Genomic DNA, 20629 nt, shown 5'->3' with positions numbered 1-20629 from the left:
TTAATTTCTAAATCTATTTTGTTTTTATACTATTCTAAAGGAATGTTAGAAATCTGTGACTAAGGGATGGGGGTTGTAGCTCAGTGGTAGAGTGCCTGCCTGGCACGTGTGGCACTGGGTTCAATCCTTAGAATCACATAAAAATAAATAAGTAAAATAAAGATATTATGTCCATTTACAACAAGAAAATATTAAAAAAAAGAAATCTGTAAGGTCATGATATGTTTATATAATTATAAACATAATAAGTTTAATGGCTAGTTTATTAATAACTTAAAGAAATGTAATATAATTAATTAAATCACTACACATACAAGAACCCTTGAGGTTTTGTTTGTGTTTCCTTTAAAGGGTCAGTATAGCATTCAAGTATGAGAAAACCAGGACTATGGAATTCCAAAGTAGGAGACCGCAACCCAAAGGACATTGAACTTAAAAAGCCATGGGATTTTATAAATGTTGAAAAAATGATGACATTAGAGCCATGGGGAAAGCAAGCCATTATTTTTGCTCAGAAAACAGTCTGTCATAGAGCGTAGGATTCTGCTTACAAAACAGAGCTGGAGACATAGCTTTAGGTAAAGTCTATGTCTATTTATTTCTTGAGTAATTTACACCACATGACTCTCCGTGGTAGAACATGCCTATAGTCCCAGCAACTCAAAAGGCAGAAGTAGGAAGATCCCAAGTTTGAGGCTAGACTCAGCAACTTAGGGAGACCTTGTCTCAAAATTAAAAATAAATAAATAAATAAATAAAAAGGACTAGGGATGTAGCTCAGTGGTAATGTGCCCCTGGGTTCAAATCTCAGTACCCCTCCCCAAAGCTACACTGTATATCAAGCACTGTTTGAGTCATTAGTAATAAGAATACTGAGTAGGGCTGGGATGTAGCTCAGTGGCAGTGTCTGCCTTGCATTTGCAAAGCCCTGGGTTTGACCCCCAGTTCAAAAAAAAAAAAAAAAAAAAAAAGACAAAGAGTACACAGAAATAGTTAACTAGAAAGATAGCTTAGTGGATGCACCAATAATAAATGATCCATAGGAAAATGCAAAAAATTATCTAGTGCAGTTGTCAGCAAACTGTAGTTCCTTTTTTCTGATATAATTTATGATGTAAGAATTGTTTTTGTTTTTAAAGTGCTGTTGAAAGTAAAGAAAGAAAGATGTGACAGAGACTGTATGTGGTCTAAAAAGTGGAAATATTTACTATGTGGCCCTTTACAGAAAAAGTTTGCCAACCCTTGAACTAGTGTATGCTATGGCCCTACAATTAATTTTGGGAGGTGATTATCTTTCTGTCAATAATGCGTCATGTATTTTGAAGCTCTATTATTGTTGGCATAAACACACCAGATTGTCATGTATTTTTGTTAGTGTCTACTATGTTACTGGTATATTCCCAGGCTCTTTCTCTTTTGTGTATGGAAGTATAGGCAGGACCTCCCGAGACTGTAATATCTTAGTTCAACATTTAGAAGTCCATACTAATACTCTTCTCAATTTTCTACAAGTAAAAAAACAGAAAAGAAAGAAAGTGGAGAGGGAAGAAAATTGAGAGTTAAGAAAAGAATGTGTGGAAAACTCCAACAGAATTACATATATAGCAACTACTTCTAGAAGACCGGTGAAGGGTACAATTTAAGCAACTGTCAGATTCTCAGAACTGAGTCCTGATTTGAGGTCACAGCAAGGAAGGAGTGACAACTTGGCTACTGCTTATCAATAAGCATATACTGAGGCCTTCCCTTGTGCCAGGTACTGTGTTAAAAGGATTAAGTCAAATAACCATGAAAATGACCCTTCCTTCTATGTGCCCTTATTTTACAGATGACTAAGTATAGAAATTGAATATAAATACCACGAGAACGAACTGAGTATACAAAAAATGAACTAAGAACATACAAATCAGCATTTAAAAATAATACAAAACCCACACTACCATCAAAATGGCTTGGCTTGTCTTAAGGGAGGTTACAAAGAAAACTGGCAGTTAACACAGAGGATTAAGAGCCAACTATGTGGCATTAATATCTTCACAAATAGGGCTTATCTAAAATATTTCAAAACTCACAGAAGCATGACGCATATGTAATAGGAGTCATTTAACTGCCTGCACTCAGTATTATATACATGAATACTTCTGTCTGGTACTGAGAAAAGGTCCAACCCCAGAGGGTCACAATTTCATGTACGTACTTTGCGCAAGTTAAGCTCCATATCTACCTGAGGAAAAGCAGAGGTATCCGTTTTTATATACAGTAAACCGAAACATCTGAGAGAGGAGGGTCGGAAAACACGTGAAGGCAAGCCAAGGGTGGGTGGGGATGTTAACAGTAGAGGGGCGATGAGCAACTTCTCTCCGCCTGCGCCCCTCCGCGGCCTCGGGGACCCGGGCCCTCTCAAAGCCACTCCCAGTCACACCCACACAAGCCAGGTGTTGCCTTGGTCAGCTCCAGGGAGCGGATGTCATCCCTCCCCCACCCTGGCACAGCATCAAGGCCAGTCCTCGCCCCACCCCGCACCGCCCCCGCGGGCACCCGGACCCCGGCACCTGCACCTTGATGGGCTTGGTGTCGTTGGGGCCAAGGCACTGCCCGTGCATCTCCTCCATAGCCCTGCAGGCCTGCGAGCTGCGGGCGAACTTGACGAAGGCAATGCCCTTGGACTCCTTCGTGTGCTTGTCCCGCACCACCCATATGTCCTGGATCTCGCCGAAAGGCGAGAAGCGCTCCCTCAGCACCGACTCGGGCGTGTACTTGCTGATCACCAGAAAGATGCGGCTGTTAGGTGGCTCGTCCAGGCTGTCCACGCCCGGGCGGAAGCCTCCGCCGCTCGCGGAGCTGCCGGCTTCGTCCATGATGCCCCACCTCCGCGCGGGAGCCAGGCCCGCGTTCCCGTCAGTCCTTTCTTTTTCGCCGTGCCCACCACGGCCGCAGTAGCGCACCCAGTTCTAGCAGGTCCGCCGCTCGGCTTCCGGAAGACTGAGGAGTCTACCGTCAGGAGCTGTCCTGCCGCCCAGGGTGCTGGCTTCCGGGGGCAGCTTGCAGCGCCCCCTGGCGCCGCGGGGGTCCGTGACCAAGTCCAGGCTTCTTATCTCGCTAAAATCAGGTCCAAACATTAGTTTGTGCAGTCCTTGGCACCCTACAGCCAGAACAGCTTTGCCTGGTGCACCTGCTTTCCCAGCGCTTGCTTTACCCTACCCACAAAACCAAGGATACAAGTATCCTTGCCATTGTTGAAGAAAAAATTGTTCATGACATTTCTTAAAAGATGACTAACTTTGTTCAAAGGGGGCACCCTGGTGATAATAGTATAGGGTTTTACAACCATGGTATGGGGACACGGCGCGGGGCGGTGGGGATGGAGGAGATACTGGCCTCAATTCTGACTTAAATAAAAGCAAGAGAGAGTTTATAACCAGAAGCAGGATGAGAATAGATGGAAAATTACTGAACATCAGGGATAAAAGGAATTTTTGCTAGATCTGTTTAACAGAATTTTTTATGAAGGCAGACCAGTGATAAGATTTTATTAGGAGTCAGACACCAAAATTGGGGATTATCACTAAACTGCTGTAGCAAGATTCTTGCTCAGACTGTGTTCTACAAGCACAGAGTCCAAGGTTGTGCCCAGTCAAGCAGAATACTCAAGGAGCCTGACTGAAATCTTGGGCAAAGGAAGGAGTCTGTCATCGCTTTGGTAATAAGTGCAATAGAGGCTCTCTATAGGACAGAGTTAAATATGTAGTGCCTTATAGCTGAAAAGAACTTTTGAGATCACCTGATTCCAGCATTGTTTGTTAAAGATGAGGAAAATTAGGCTCACAGTACAGGCAAATGTAAGACGGAAACAAGTAACAAAGTCAAATCCAGAACCAGCTTTGTCTGTTGATTTACTCACACCCACAAGAATCCCTGAGGTCGAGGACAGAAAATGAGATTGCCAGCTGAGAAGTAGGAAGGATTGTAGGCTGCAAACAAAGTAGGAAATGCTTGACTTCTAAGCCTTCTTGTTAATGGGCTTTCGAAGAAAGATTAGCAGTAACAAGTAATAAGGCCTGGATTTAGAGTAGTATTTGAACATACCTGAAAGTGGGCTAGGGTACTAAGACCTATGCTTCTATTAAGTCACACAGATATGCATTTATTGTGCACCAATTATGAACCAGTATCTGTGCTAGGAGCTAGATATACAACCAGGAACAGAAACAGTTTTGCCACTAAATTGCATAAGCTTAGACAAGTTACTTCAGAGTTCTAGCTAAATTACTTCAACTATAAAGTAGAAATAATGTTTCCTACTAACTGGGGTAGTTGTCAAAGCCATTCTTTTCAGTACCAGTGTGCTCTTCCATCCCCTGATAGTGTGTAGTTGTTTGATGACAACAAAGAATAAGGAATTCCAGATTGTTACCCTGGATTATGCACTAAAAAGATTTTCATAATTTCTTCTTGTTTTACATTCCATATCTGTATAATGAGGGCTCTGCTTACCCTAGAGCTTGACAAGTTTAGGAAGTATCCTGTCTTAACATTTCACTTCTCTTTATCTTACCTAGGCCAATCAAGGTGAATGAAAATAATATTACATAATAATTTTATTGATGTGAAGATTCTGAGGAATACTATTTGCACACCAGTGCCATCTAGTGGAAAATTTATAATTTTCTTAAGTTGCACTATCAGAGCAATCTCATCAGTGTAAAATAATACCTTGTGCAAAATAAGACTTTTGATGCATTTCCTGAGAATTTTAGTCCAATATTCAGAGCAGCTAATTTTTCTTAAAGAAAAATACTGGGAAGTACTGGGAAAGAAAAATTTCTTTTCCACTCAATCATGAAATACCACATGTACAAGGACATACATGAAATTTACTTATAAATCATGAAAATTTAAAAAACATACTTTCTTCATATTATTTATTTCAAACAGATTTGTGCTAGCATTTCATCACTCAGTGACAGAACTGTCATATTTTAACTCATATAACATCTTTGAACATGAATTAACATGTAACTAAAATATCTATGCTGTCTGAGGTTCAAAAGAATAATTATTAGCCTTATATTAGAGAAAAGACGTGCTTTGCATTTGCAGATTAAATTGTTTCCAAGGCTTTAACATATATAATGCACAATTATTAAAATAATAAACACTTATATTGACTTTACATAAAATTAAGATGTCCTTTGACATTTTTCTCTTCCAAATCTTATGAGTCTCTTTAAAAATGAGAGGTAATGGTTGGAGGATGTAGCTCAGTGATGGAGTGCTTGCCTAGCATGCATGAGCTCCTGGGTTCAATCCTTGGCATGGCAAAAAAAAAAAAAAAAGTGAGAGAGGTGATATTGTGATTGATTTTTGAAACTCAAAGAGAAAATAGTAATTTTTTTGTTATGGTTTTCCCAACTCTCTCACACTATGATGTAAATGCAATAAGGCTTACTTGGTTGGTGATATTAACCTTCAGTTATTATATTTAAATAAAAAGATTCTACTCTATCAACACATTTTCTATAGACTTTACCACTGATAATTATTGGCAATCAGTTTATAATTTTCAGATTGTTCAATATGAAATATTTCACATTTCCATTTGTCCCATCTGTATACTATTGGCTACTGGTCATGTATGCAAGTACTTTGCCCAGCTGTGATAGGCACTCAAGAAATGGTAGTCTCCTTGGGTTTGCATGCCTTTGAATTTGAGAATAATATTTAAACCCAATTTCCCCCCACAAACCTGGTTCTTTTCATTTGATGACATATATCTTTTAACTGTGTTGATCACAAAACAGAACTCATGGGCATTCATAGAGTAGTTTCAACCAACCATCTGTGATTGTGGCGATTTAAGTTAAAATTATGGGCTGGGCTCATGGCATAGTGGTAGAGCTCTTACCTCGCATGCGTGAGGCACTGGGTTTGATCCTCAGCACCACATAAAATGAATATAATAAAGGTATTGTGTCCATGTACAACTAAAAAGATTTAAAAATAAATTAAAATTACTTGAACTTAATTATTAATTAAAATCATTACAAATTCAGTTCCTCAGTCTAAAATAGTAACTGTATTAAAGTCCACACAGAATATTTCCATCCCAGCAGAAAGTTCAATTGGATACCAGTGCTGTAGAGAACAAGAATATTGAGTAAAAATCCTACTTCCCTAATTCATAAAATATTCACCATTAATGGCATTTCCAGGTACCCTGATTGTTGAACAATTTTAGAAAATTATTTTAATATTTCTATTTCCTTGTTACAATGTTCTATTCAGGTAATTGTGTAAATTAGTTTTCCTACTTAGGTTTTCTAAACAACTTTGCCTTTTTCACTTCTCTACCTTTAATTATCTTTTTTTCCTTTTTGCTTTCTGAGCCCTTTCCTCTATACCTTCCTTCTTTACTTCTTCAGCATCTTTCTTTCTGTTTCAATTCCTACTCGGCTCCCCATTTTTGGCAGTTAGTGCATTGCAACCTTGGTGTCAATTGCTGTGTTATTGTGTTTTTAAATAGTTTGTAATGATGTAAATTTACTGTATTTTACATCTTGCTCCAGCTAGATTGTAACTCATGGAAAATTGGGGCTGAGGTGTTGGGTGTTTATGTTTCCAGGATGCTTGGCACAGTGGCTTGACTATAGTAACACTCATTTTATTTTGTTGATTGTAATTTGATTGCTGTCACCCAATGCTCTGGGACCATTAATAAAACACAAAGTTTGTATGTCAAGCAAGACCTTGTACACATTGTGCGTATACAAAAATTAATTAAACTATTTGTTTAGGTAAAGGATGAACAAACAAAAAAAGACAGGCTTGGGATCATTATGCTCCACAGGCATTCACGTTGTCACATTAAGACTCAGCCGGGGCTGCCTCGTGGCAGGTGCAAGGCTTTAAGTTCTGCGAGAGTTGGAATCTCGCGGGATCCGGGCTGGGGCCAATCAGCTGCGCGGGTGGAGCCTGCCATTAGGCCTTGAGACGGCGTCTCTCCAAGCACATGCCTGATCCGGGGTGTGGCGCAGGGACTCGAAGCACAGCCACCCGGCCCGCAGTGTCCAACGTAGGGCGTGGAACCTCGCTGGACAGCGGCCCAAAGGATGCAGAGAGCAAAGCTCCAGTGTCCAACGTGGGGCGTGGGCCCTCGCTCCGCAGCGGCCCAAAGGAGGCAGAGAGCAAAGCCCCAATGTCCAACGTGGGGCGTGGGCCCTCGCTGGGCAGCGGTCCAAAGAGACCAGGGGCAGAGAGCAAAGCCCCTGGCTCGGTGGTAGGTGCAGGCCAGGTGGGGAGGGAGCTTGCTGGGCAGACATGCGATTGGCAGAAGGCAACTTTGATGGTGGAGTCGGTGGCATCTGGAAACCCAGGCTGGGAGTTTGAAAAGCTGGACTTGTGTTGCAGCCCAGGGGCTTATTGGCAGCCACAGAGAAGGGGTAAAGGATGTAGAAACCCTCGGGGGTTCATCGATGTGAGGTGATTTACTCAGTCCCATTGTTATAACTGCCTTCCACTTCAGTTCACTACAACATGGATCCCTCACAGTCCTTAAAATATTCTAGTGAGCTTCCCCTCCTGGTTTCATCACTTCAGTAATGTGGGCTTTGTAAATTGTAAAAGCTTTGTTGGTACCTTGATTGTTCTGACCGTATTCCTCTTTTTACACAAAGTTAGATATGTCAGTGATATGTACACATATTAAGAACTGTTTCATTTAGTTTTCCGAACTTTCTCACTTGGGAAAAAACTTAAGCATCTGTAATGTGTCAGTTATTGTATTCAAAAAAGGGTCTCCTGATCACTGTAAAAGTGAATTTTAACTACTTACAAATTTGTAATCTTAATTTCCTGAATCTCTGTGTGCCTCATCTTCTTCACATGCAAAAGTAGAGATATGAATAGCAACTATCTCATAGTTATTTTGTAAAGATTTGTTGAAAATATGTAAAGGGCTTAGAATATACCTGGCACATAGTAAGCACATACCATGTTTGCTACTCTTACTATCTAGTTAGTATTGTAATACTTTATTCTTGGATGAATGATCATGCTCACATTCGATGTCACATCTTTGCCTATTTTAGTGAAATATTTCTTCTTTAGGGCTAAATACTGGTAGAGTGTCATATGGCAATAGGACAAAATGATTTCCTTTGATCTTCAGACCCATCTTGCTGTTGCTGAATCTGTTGATTTTTGTGCTCTTGGAAGAAGGTCATAGGCATTTGCATCAGCATTAATCTGTGATCAAAGGTGGCGGCCTAAAAAAATTTTTAATTGTGACCAATACTGCTAGTTAGAACAGTGATAATAGGTTTTTATAAGTAACTTTCATGTGAAATCTATACCTTATGAGTGAAGTTTTCAAAATGACTAGTAACATTTAGTTGTTATAAACAATCTGGTCTTTCTACCTTCATAAAAATAAGAAATTAAGGTTCTCTAATTAATATCTAGGTGATATTTTGTTTTTATGTGATATAGATTTTATGGTTATAGTGAATGTATCTTGCTAAAAGGTCATACATTTGCTTTTGTGGTTGAAAATTTCCCTTTTATGGCTTCTGTTCAAAGGCTCACTGAATTCTGAACCTATTAATATAATTAATAAAACTGATACATATACAATTGAATGCAATATGCTGAGTGATGTTTGGAATTTTAAAGTAAGCTTCTTTCTTAGATAAAGTAAGCTTTCTTATCCTGTCTTCTATCAGACCTAAAACATTGATTTATAGTTTACTTGTTTTTGGATGCTGCCCCCCTAAAAAACAACTGTCTTTCCTTTAGGTAGGTTATTGACATTTTATTGGCTTGCACATAGATTGAAATACATTAGAAAGATATTAGTTATGTAGGTTATTGTACACTAGCCTTTCTCTGAGTAATAGTTAACTTTAAACAGTACTCTATTCTTTCATATTGTCAGATAAATGCAAACATTATTTCTTAGTAGGGAAGTATGGATAAACACATATTTAGGATTGTACTGCCAAAGAATTAGGTACTTTCACGATTTCAATAACAGTAATTTGTGTTCAAGTCCATCCCAGCCCCTGCCTCTACTGTACTCATTCTTCACTGAAAACAGCAGGAAAACAAAACCCATGTAGAGCATTCACTACCTTTCAAAGTATAATTTTGATAGGTTGAAATGATTTTATTTTTTATGTCATTTTAGATGGAAGAGACAGCTATCTAAGAGAATTTTTGGTAGTCATCATCAAAAAATCTTAGTACAAAATCTCTTGTATATATCTATTACTATACAAAGATTTTCCCTACTTTAAAACCATTTATTTTCCACTACATTAATATTAAATAGTATTAGTGCGGACTGAACTCAATAGTATCATTTCTGATTGCTTTCAGGTAGTGCTTGATCTGGTCTGATGGACTGATTTTCAACTAAGAGTGTAAAGTAAATGAGACTATTTTACATACAGCTTTCTGTGGCCTCATTCTTTTCCATATGATTTTTAACTTTATAGTTCTATTATTATAGGCATATAATTACACATAATAAATATCATACTCAAACATTTCTCCAATTTGTTCTATCCTTATTTTTAAACTAAGGGAATACAAAATTAGACCCATATGCTTCAAATAATTTTTTGCAAATAATTTTTTTTTAGAAGTGGAAAGGAAAGAAATACAGAGGACTTGTATAAACTGGTATAATTATTTGAAGGCTGAAGTAAAGCCAGGTTTATTCCAATAGCAATTTGTGAAGTAGCTATGGCTGGAAGTTTAAAATGAATGAGATGATTAAGTCGTTATAAAATTGGTTGCTAATATATCTGTGTTTTTGAGCACTCAGATATTAAAACATATGTGCTATAAATGACTTGTTTTTGTTTAATATCATTAGCATTCACTGCAGCCAAAGTGATGGCATAACTTTGTGTTTCCAGCTTTGCAAATCTGATATTTTCTTTGGTCTGTGGTTTAAGGTTTCCTTGCCAAACAAAATGGGAGATGCAGAAGCAGGCAAGAAGATCTTTACTCAGAAATGTGCTCAGTGCCACACAGTGGAAAAAGGTGGAAAACACAAGACAGGTCCAAATCTCTGGGGTCTTTTTGGCCGAAAAGCAGGACAAGCACCAGGATTTTCTTATTCTGATGCAAACAAAAACAAAGGTAAAAATCATCAGTGGTGGGAGAAACTCAGATATTTTGTCACAGAGAGGAAAACAAATAATTTGACCTTATAATAATGGCCTAATTTGCACTGTTGAAAACGGACCTTCATGCTTATAATACTGATATATTGATTTATCTCATAAGACCTGTATTTGTATAACTGGTATCCTTCTGATCAGAAGAACTAGCAATCTTGTATGGCATAGGTTTTTTCCTGTACAGGGTATTTTATTTTATTTTTAAAAGTACTTTTTAGTTGTCAATGGATCTTTTATTTTATTTATTTATATGTGATGATGAGGATCGAACCCAGGGCCTCACACATGCCAGGCAAGTGCTATACCACTGAGCCACAACTCCAGCCCCTTTTTTATGCAATACATTTATCTTAAAAAAAGTGTGAGCTAGATTTAAAAAAACTCAAATCATATTTTAGTAGCAGAATGGTAATAGAGATTCTATCTATAATAATGATTCTTAGCAAAGTAGGGGGAATATGTAGTTAGAAAAGTACATTCAACAATTTCTTTGTTGGTAGAAAGAGTAGAAAGTAAATGAGAAAGCATTTGAGAACTGAGATTAGAAATTTTTAGAAAAGACTATGATATCTTTAAAAAGCAATTTGTTATTCCTGGATGTACATGTGAGAGATTTACATATGTATCACATGCACACACACACACACACATTACTTGTGCTAAAAGTAACCCATAATCTTTGTTGATCCAGGAATATTTTAGTACTTTTAAAATATCAACATGGTTATTATTAACACATTATCATTATATTCAGATGTGCAGAAATGCTGGTTAATCAGTATTGTGTAATAAAGAATTTGGTTTTGGTCCTGAGTTCCTGTCCAGGAATCTCTAAAACCTTGGAATTTCCTAAGTATTAGGAATGTCTTTGTTATCACTGTTGGCCCCTGGGACCAGGACCTGAGATATGCTGAGATGACTTATGATGAGTTCATAGATCATTTCAGGATGGAGGTGACTATACTAGAAAGGTCAACTATGTGATTGGAGAATTGAGACATTGAGTAAAGTGATATCAGTCTGACCTTGGGGGAAAAATGCAGATTGGAGATTGAGTTTAGTAATGTGGCTGATAGATCATTAGTAGTTAAAAACTCTGGACACTTATAACTGGAACTCCCATTGAGTTTACTGATTGGTGAACACATCTGGGAGGGTGATGAGTACCTATTCCACAGGAATATGACCCAGAAACTGCATTTGGACCTTCCCAGTCCTTGCCCTATGCGTTTCTTCATCTAGCTGGTCCTGATTTTTCTTTATAATAAAACTGTAAATGTAAGCGTAGGGCTTTCCTGAATTCTGTGAGTTGGTGTAGAAAATTATTGAACTTGGGGAAGTTGTGGGAATTCCTGAATTGGTAGTCAGTTGGTGAGAAGTTTGGGAGGTCCATTATTTAGAACTAGTGTCCAAAGTGAAGGCATTCTTATTGGGCACTGAAGAATCTATACTGATTCTGAGCAGTTAGCGTCAGAATTGTATTGCAGTTATTGAAATAGGATTTTAGGTTGATAGACTACTGGATAAATCAGTTTTTAACTCATTTATTATTTGTATTCATATGACTAATTTTTAAAGTATTATTTTGCTATAGTATCATTTTAATATTTTATTATTCTGTTATAGCAGTAAACTTTTGAATTCCTAATTTGTAAACTAGTTATAAACTAATATTTATTCCTGTAGCTGCCAAACTTTTAAGGCATTTATTCCTTATTAGCATTGATTTGAAATGATATTAAAACTTACTTCAGATGTGTTTATTATAGATTATTGTCAAAGGTTGAAGGCTGTATAAAAGGCTTGATTTTAACATTAAGAATTAGAAATGAAATATCTCTAAGCCATACTTTTCAAGTAATATTTTTTACTTATTTGAAAATATATTATTATTTATCAGTTCCATTGATAAAATAAGGATAAGTAGTTTGCTATGTTAATTGAATTAGGATTTTAAATTAGATTATTTAAAATAAAATAAGGATTTCAAGAATTCTTTAGTACACCTTAACCAAATATGGACTTGCATAACTAAGACAAGTCAAGAAGTTAATAACCATATTAATAAAAATTATGGCTACTATCGACCATATTATATTTTCTGGGTATAATATTTCTGTTGCAAATAATTACATTTTTTTCTGAAGAATGTGGAAATTATAAAGAGGATTGTCTCATGATTTGTATTGAGTACAGTTTTATAAAATTCATAATAATAGCAATCTTATATTTGTGTTTTAAAATTTTTGGTACAATATGTATAATATAAAACTTATCATTTTAATCATCTTTAAGTATATGACTTTGTGTTATTAAGTACATTCATATTGTTTTGTTATCATTACCACGATTCTTCTCCTGAACTTTTTTATTTTCTCAAACTGAAACTCTGTTCCCATTAAACAATCTCTGGCAATTACCATTCTACTTTCTGTCTTTGCCAATTTGACTAGATATCTCATACCAGTGGAATCTTAACAGTATTTCTTCCTTTGTGACTGACTTATTTCACTTGGCATCATACCTTCAAAAGTTCATATATTTTGTTCCAGATGTCAGAATTTCCATCTTTTGTTAAGGCTGAATGATATTCTATTGTATGTATATAGCACCTTTGCTTATCCATTGATAGAGACTCATTTTTTTTCCTTCTTTTGGTTATTGTGAATAATGCTGTTATGAACATGGATATACAAATACATGTTGAGTCTCTGCTTTCACTTCCTTTGGGGATATGCCTAAAAGTGGAATTACTGAATTTGATTATAATTCTATGTTTAATTTATTGAGGAACACCTGTACCATTTTCCACAATGGCTTTACCCTTTTATGCTCTCATTAGTAATGCACAAAGTTTCTATATTCTTGTCAATGTTAATTTTTCAGAAAATAATTGCCATAATAATGGATGTGAAATGGTATTATATGGTTTGGATATCCATTTCCCTCTTGATTAGTGAGGTTGGGTCACTGATACTTTTAAAAATATATAAAATTTTTTTGGCAATATTTATAGTGCATTGTACCGTTTACATTTTGGTACAGTTATAATTGGAGCAGGTTTTAGAAACAAATTGTTTGAATTAATTCATGATTTTCCCAGGGTTCTATGCTAGAAAGTGACAGACCAAGAATTCAAACCCAGGTTTTCTTGGACCTTGAAAGAAATCATATCATGGATTTACCATATTTATTAAACTTTTGATTATTTCTGTTAGGGATTAGTCTTTATCTTTTGCCTATTGTCATCTCAAATGTCTTAGTTAACATTGTTCTACATTTAAATGTCATGCCTCGCTTATACCACAGTATCTTTATTTTTTGGTTGGTGGATGGTTATCTATTGGTCTTTACACCAAGAAAGTAATATAATGGAATTATATTTTACTTGTTATTAGATGCTCTAAAACATTTGGGAATTTGAATTGAATAATAATTTGGCTGGGCATGAAATTATTGAAAAACACTTTTAATTCCTCAAGATTTTGTATGCTTCATGTTAAGTTATTATTTGAAATGAGCTTGTTCATTTGGAAGTTAGTTGGTTTTATTTTTATTTTATTCTTGTCCCCTTTCAATAAAGTTCTTATTGAAATTTAATAACTTTGCTAGGCTATGTCTGGGCCTTGATCGATCTATTTTAGAATTTCTTGGAATATGTTGTGCTCTTCCACTTGGCAGATTATTTTTGAAAGTTTTCTTTATATGTTTTAATAATTCCATTTTATTTGTTTTTTAAAAAATCATACTTGGGCTATCAATTATGTGGATCTTGGATCTTCATTATGTAAATATCTTCTATATCTATCATTTTCCCTTTGCTTTGAGAGCTAAAGTAATCATTTTAAATGCTTAATTATTTCCATTTTCCTTTTATCAGTATTTTCAAGCCCAACTGTGTGATCAGCAGCTGTCATTTTTATATCTTTCTATTTTATCATTTTCTACTAGAGCCTTTTGTAGCTCTGCATTGAACCCTTAATTTATAAAGAACTTCTTTGAATCCATGGGAATGTAGTTCATCTGCTTAATGTCTATAATTTCTGATGTGTATTTTTCTTTTAACTTTTAAAATTTTCATTTTTGCTTTGTATTTATATGTGGTGTATGTGTGTGCATACTGTTAAGTGCTTATGCTTTCAATACTCTTGTGCTATTTCCTTTTTGATTATTACTCACCTTTGAATTAAAACAGTTCTTCTTGGAGAATTTGTTTGCAGAATAGTAGGGATGAAGGTCTGGGTGTGCCAGTTAGTTATGAGGTCTTCTTTTCCCACAGTTATATGTTAGAGATACATATGTATGTTTGAATGTATGTATATTTTGGTGATGGTGTTATTTGGCTCTTTATTTCACCTGGTGAAGGGTTATGCAACTTCTGCAGTTTCTCTTTTATCCTATAACCTGTTAAGATCCTTCTTTCAGAGATAGCATGTCTCTGTTTTCTTCTTTAATTTGGTTCCCCTGACCTCCATGATGTCAAACTGAATTTAAGGAGACTTTCATGGCTAGCTGATACACCCTGTTCTTTTTGAGCCAAAATAGGGTTATAGTTTTGCCCTTTAGGGTGTGTCACCTACTTAGGAGAAATCTTCTCTTCTTCACCCTAGATCATTAGCCACAGTGTCCTCTTGCTCTGGTCTATGTTTCATGTCCTTGGTGGTCTCCTAATTATATCAAGTTTAAGGTTATAGATGCTTCCTGAAGTTTTATCAAAGATAGAGTTAACATTAGTGTTTCTCTGGGTCAGATTTTGATGGGAAATGTGGACAAAAGGAACTTGGTTTGATTGATTGATGAAAGAACATGGAAATATAAGTTACTCGTTACAAATTCTTGACTCCAAGCAGCTTTGTCATTTTAAGGGAAATTATTTTCTTCTCTTTGGGTCATCATTTACTCATCTGCAAAATGAAAGACTAGATTAAATGATCTTTATCTTATCTAATAGGAAGTCTGATTATAGGAGGATGGGTTATACTTAGGCACAACATGTGTGGGGTGGTAGTTCATTGATTTATTTTGGATAATTCTAAACAGCATATGACTATTGATTTCTCTAGAGAAGGCAAAGAGCAAAGTCTAATTTTGAAATGTTTTTATAAGTCAGAATCTATACATATTCTTAATCGAAAGTCTTATAACCTATATTCACATATGTAGCATATCAGAAAACAAGCCCTACAGATGAAACTACACAAACTTAAAACTTATTTTCAACTTTATAGGTGTTGTCTGGGGAGAAGAGACTTTGATGGAATATTTGGAGAACCCAAAGAAATATATCCCTGGAACTAAAATGATCTTTGCTGGTCTTAAAAAGAAGAGTGAGAGAGAAGATCTTATTCAGTATTTGAAACAGGCAACATCTTCCTGAAATACTATTGCAACTTCAAAAGTATCAATTTAAATATTGTAAACTTAAAGAAGTTATATTTTATCTTTCTTGATCAGCCTGTAGTAAGTTTAACATTTTAAAATAAAGGTTGATGTTTTTTATTATGTATAGTCTGATCAGATGCCCTTAAGAACCTGAACTTGCTTTTATATGCTCATTAAGGATGGTGATAGGAAAGAGGAGGAGAGGGAAGGAAACTGAAATCTAGTAGGCATGCAGTAGTCCCTGCATGCACAACATATTTTATAAGCCTAGCAACTGCTGCAGGTGATGGACATAGTTTCCACATAATTATTTCTCTGTAATTTGAATGTAGATATAACAGACATTAGCTTTAATTTTCATTAAGCTGGATTTGGTTATGTGTTTACCTTTTATTATAAATAATACTTAAAGTAACTTGAAAAAAGTAGGGAAAAGGAAGTCAAATAGTTGATCTTACATAAAGAGTACTTTGTAGAAAAAAAGAAAAGCAAATCATTGACCTGGGTGAATAAAATGTGATCTGGAGGAAAAACATGTTATATGTTAATAAACATGTCATCTAACATGTAATCTTTTAAAATTCATATTTTTATAACACCCTGCTAATCCTGAGAAGTATAAAACTGGACTTCAGGGAGGAATAGAAGGGGCCCTTATAGGAGAGAGAGAGGGAGAAAAAACCCAAACCCTCTTTTTAAAGGTGGAAAGAGTCTCTATCTCACTCTAAGAGTGAGGCATGTTGGGCAGATCTATAGCAGGGCCTGTGTGGAAAGGAGTAGAGCTCTGTGTACTGTGAGGCAGCCCCTGAAGCAGCCAGGAAGTACTCTCACCCACAGAGGTAAACTTGCTTTCATCCCAAAGAGGTGGGTAGATGATTGGTGAGGGTAATTATGGGTGAGAAGATATCTGTTATCTCCTTTATACTTTATAACAACACCCCTGAGAGGTGTGTTATACCTTCTGTAGTGAGACATAGAAGGATGTGATGCCGAAGCCAAAACTTGGGTCTTCTACTCCAGTTCCTAGTGACCTTTTTCCATTATCATAAGGATAATAATATGTTCATTAATTAATTATAGTAGGCACCACTACTGTGAAGTCATCCTAACCAGAAGTTCTCAGAGGAGGGGAACACGGTTGAAAAACAGTAATTTCCAGAAGATTCCATTTAATCTGCTTGGTGCCCAGACCTTTTTTTTTTTTTAGTTGTCAATGGATATTTATTTATATATTTATTTATATGTGGTATTGAGAATTGAAACCAGTGCCTCACTCATGCTAGGCAAGTGCTGTACCACTGAGCTACAAGCCCAGCCCCAGACTTACTCTTAAAACTTCTGGCAAGTGGGGGAAAATATACTCCTCTTGGAACCAGTGTCAGTATTGTGTAGAAAACTGTCTCTGGGGGCCAAGAATGGCTTCAGGCAAAGCTGAGCTTGTTACTCTCTCCCTGGAATTTTCTGATGAGGGCTAAGATGTCTACAGGGGCTCTTAAGAGTGAGCATACTATAATCAGAGCTGGGTTTGCAAAGATGAAGAATTAGGTGATATAACTCATATTCTAACTTGCATGAGGCCTAAGAGTTCTGCAGGAAAGAACTTGAGCTCAATTCACATTCATAATTATGATTCAGATTTATGCAGCCTGACAGATGAACTTGGCATTGATAAAAGCCACATTGTAGGAAGGAGTAAAAGAACCTCATGTTCAGAGTTTAAATACTTTTCAACTTAGGGGAAGTAGAAATAAGTTAGTGTGAGGAGAGCTAAGATGATAGGTAGTTGGGTGAAAATAGGGAAGTATTAAATAGATTTCCATTTAAAAAAATTGTTCAGTTAGTGATAATGCATTGAATAAAATTTGTTTGTTTTTAGAGTGAAATAGGTACTTCTTTGCTGGTAGTATGTTTCTTGTATTAGAAAAGTTGGAGGGAAAATTGCAGATGTAAACAGTAATTAGGTTTCTGTATTATGATAGAATTTATTATTGAATGTCTTATCTCAGAGACTTAAAAAGTTTGTTTTAGGATCAATGTATATGAATTAACTTCTGGATATTGTGGTGATTTTATTCTGTGCCAATTTTGTGAAGGTAGAACTGTATTTCTCAGATTTCTGTTCTCTGCATGGTTCTAGTTAGGGCTGGTCATAAGAAGCATTTGCCTAAGATTTGGGAGACAGAGTAATCACAACAGAAACCTTTACATTTAGAAGATTAGTTCAGATCCCCAAGTACAACTCACTCTTGTCACAAATCTGTTGGCTCTCATGTATGTGTGTGTGTGGGGGGGGGGGGGAGCAGCTCCTCCAATTCTTTTTCTTTTTTTGGAAGATTCAAAATATTAACAGCTACTACAAATAGTAAGATAGCTCAATTAGACTACCAAGAACAAAATCAACATGTAAAAATCAGGGAGGTTTCAAGATGGCGGCCTAGAGGGTGGCAGCATTTCATGTTGCTCCAGGACTCAGGATTCAAAAGAGGAGATATTGAGACACTTGGGACCAACTCAAAGCAGCCGGGTGACTCTCTCCCGTTAGGGAGGCGTCCCGGATGGGACAGTAGTCCCGGAATGCAGGGAACTTTGTGAAGTAGAGCTGCCGGCGAGACGCCCCTCCCCCCCCTGGAGCAGTGAACTCGGACAACTGGGAGCGCCGTAAAGGAGGCCGCTCAGCACAGCGTTGGGATTCAGAGCAACCACTGGGGCTCCTGCGGCTGCCCAGGGGAGGAGTGGCGAGGAGAGCTGTGTGGACTCAGAACACCGGGGCCTGCCCTGAGGAGGAGGAAGAGCGCGGGCGCTTGGATTTGGAGTGACTGCACCAGAGCTACAGGCGGTTGCCAGAGGAGAAGCTGCGCGGCGAGCTGTTTGGACTCAGAACGACTGCTTCTGAACACCGGGGCCTGCCCTGAGGACGAGGAGGAGGAAGAGGAGCGCGGCCGCTTGGATTCAGAGTGACTACACCAGAGCTACAGGCGGTTGCCAGAGGAGGGGCTGCGTGGCGAGCTGTTTGGACTCAGACCACTTCTGAACACCGGGGCCAGCCGGGAGGAGTAGGAAGAGGAAGAGGAGGAGCACGGCGGGTCGTTTGGACTCGCAGTGACTGCATTAGCACTCCAGGCGGCTGCTCAGAGGAGAAGGCGAGTGGTGAGTTGTTTGGACTTAAAGTGACAGCTCCTGAACACAGGGGGGCTGCGTGGAGGGGAAGGGTGGTGGGTCGCTTGGTCTTGAGTGGGCGCACCAGAGCTCCGGGCGATTGCCCAGAGGACGCGTGCAGCGGGTCACGTGGATTCAGAGCCACTCAGAGCGACCGCTCCTGAACACCCGGGGGGTTATCTGGAGAAGGAGGAGGAACGGGGACGGTCACTTCGACTCGGAGTGATTGATTGCCCAGGGCTACGGGTGGTTGGTGGGAGGTGGAGGCACGCAGTGAGTTTCTTGGACTCCTAGTGACCGCACCGGAATACTGGACGGCTGTCTGGAGGAAGAGGCGTGTGGCAGGTCTCTGGGACTCAGAGCGATTGTACGGGGCCCCAGGTGGCTGCTCAGAGGAGGGGCCGCATAGCCAGGCGATTAGGTGCAGAGCAGGGTCCCAGGATCTAGGAGGCTTCTTGGTGGAAGAGCCGCACAGAGACAGGCTTAGGGCAGAGCGAAGGTTCCAGGCCTGTGGGCAGATTCTCTGAGGAGGGGCAGCCTAAGGAGATTCATCTGCGAAGGGTGAGGCTCCCAGGCCCAGGAGGTAGGGCCGGGCCCCTGGGAACTTTGCAGAGGAAGGCAGCCCAGCCCAGGCGGTAGCTGTAAATTGAGGGGAACCTCTAGGAGGGGAACTGACCAGCGAGACCTCCCCACCGGGTGAGTCTTCCCTGCTGGGTGAAGTTTCCCCACAAGGACGGTAAAACCAGAGACTCAGGCCCAAACAGGCCTTGCCTCAGCCACAGCCTAGGTCCCCTTTGGATGACCATTGGTCAACAAGTGGAGGCACCTCTGCCCCCTAGCAGGGAATATACCCCACCTGAAGGTCACCACTCCTAGAGAGGCAGCTTCCTTGTGGAGCACCGCATTATCAACTTCCTCCAAGACTTCAGCCCACTGAAGGCTAAGGAGGGATATATATAGAAATCTTCAGGGACATTGTAAGTCAATAGAGGAAATCTGCAATATCTCAGCGGTCCACTGATACCTGAACGATATGAGAAAACAAGGAAAGAAAATGCTGCAAACAAATCTAGATGTTACATCAATAAAACCCAATGACAGCATTGCAGAAGAAATGACAGAAAAGGAGTTCAGAATGTACATAATTAAAATGATCAGAGAAGCAAACGATGAGATGAAAGAGCAAATGCACGCACTGAATGATGAGATGAAAGAGCAAATGCACGTATTGAATGATCGCACCAATCGACAATTAAAAGAGCAAATACAGGAAGCAAAAGATCATTTCAATAAAGAGTTAGAGATATTGAAAAAAAACCAAACAGAAATCCTTGACATGAAGGAAACAATAAACCAAATGAAGAACTCCATAGAAAGCATATCCAATAGGATAGAACACCTGGAAGACAGAACCTCAGACATTGAAGACAAAATATTTAACCTTGAAAACAAAGTTGAACAAACAGAGAAGATGGTAAGAAATCATGAACAGAATCTACAAGAACTATGGGATATCATGAAAAGGCCAAATTTAAGAATTATTGGGATTGAGGAAGGCCTAGAGAAACAAGCCAAAGGAATGAACAATTTATTCAATGAAATAATATCAGAAAATTTCCCAAATCTGAAGAATGAAATGGAAAATCAAGTTCAAGAGGCTTATAGGACTCCAAATACACAAAATTACAACAGACCCACACCAAGGCACATTATAATGAAAATACCTAACATACAAAATAAAGACAGAATTTTAAAGGCTGTGAGAGAAAAGAACCAAATTACTTTCAGGGGGAAACCAATACAGATATCAGCAGATTTTTCAATCCAGATCCTAAAAGCTAGAAGGGCCTGGAACAACATTTTTCAAGCCCTGAAAGAAAATGGATGCCAACCAAGAATCTTAT

General features: G+C 38.2%; 2 protein-coding genes across 5 annotated transcripts in view; one reads left to right on the top strand and one right to left on the bottom strand.

Moving 5' to 3' along the window:
* Positions 1–3002, bottom strand: part of RBM45 (RNA binding motif protein 45) — a 29605-nt gene extending 26603 nt beyond the window's left edge. For all 4 annotated transcript variants that reach the window (XR_013762608.1, XR_013762609.1, XM_079132210.1 and 1 more), the window contains exon 1: positions 2559–3002. Coding sequence is in view for 2 of the 4 variants with exons in the window: in XM_079132210.1 (XP_078988336.1) it covers positions 2559–2858 (300 nt within the window). In the remaining 2 variants the exon portion in view is untranslated. The remainder of the gene's footprint in view (positions 1–2558) is intronic.
* A 6975-nt stretch (positions 3003–9977) lies between these two features.
* On the top strand, positions 9978–15564 carry LOC306656700 (cytochrome c, testis-specific; the record flags this gene model as incomplete). The annotated part of the gene is made up of 2 exons (XM_079132218.1): positions 9978–10146; positions 15416–15564. 2 exons carry the CDS (start codon positions 9978–9980, stop codon positions 15562–15564), a joined length of 318 nt encoding a protein of 105 aa, XP_078988344.1.
* Between the last annotated feature and the right edge of the window lie 5065 nt (positions 15565–20629).

This window comes from Sciurus vulgaris (assembly GCF_902686455.1).
Source record: "Sciurus vulgaris genome assembly, chromosome: 3".
In the NCBI taxonomy this organism is placed as follows: Eukaryota; Metazoa; Chordata; class Mammalia; order Rodentia; family Sciuridae; genus Sciurus; species Sciurus vulgaris.
The sequence above is the reverse complement of the archived record's forward strand: the minus strand, read 5'-3'. Positions and strand labels throughout refer to the sequence as shown.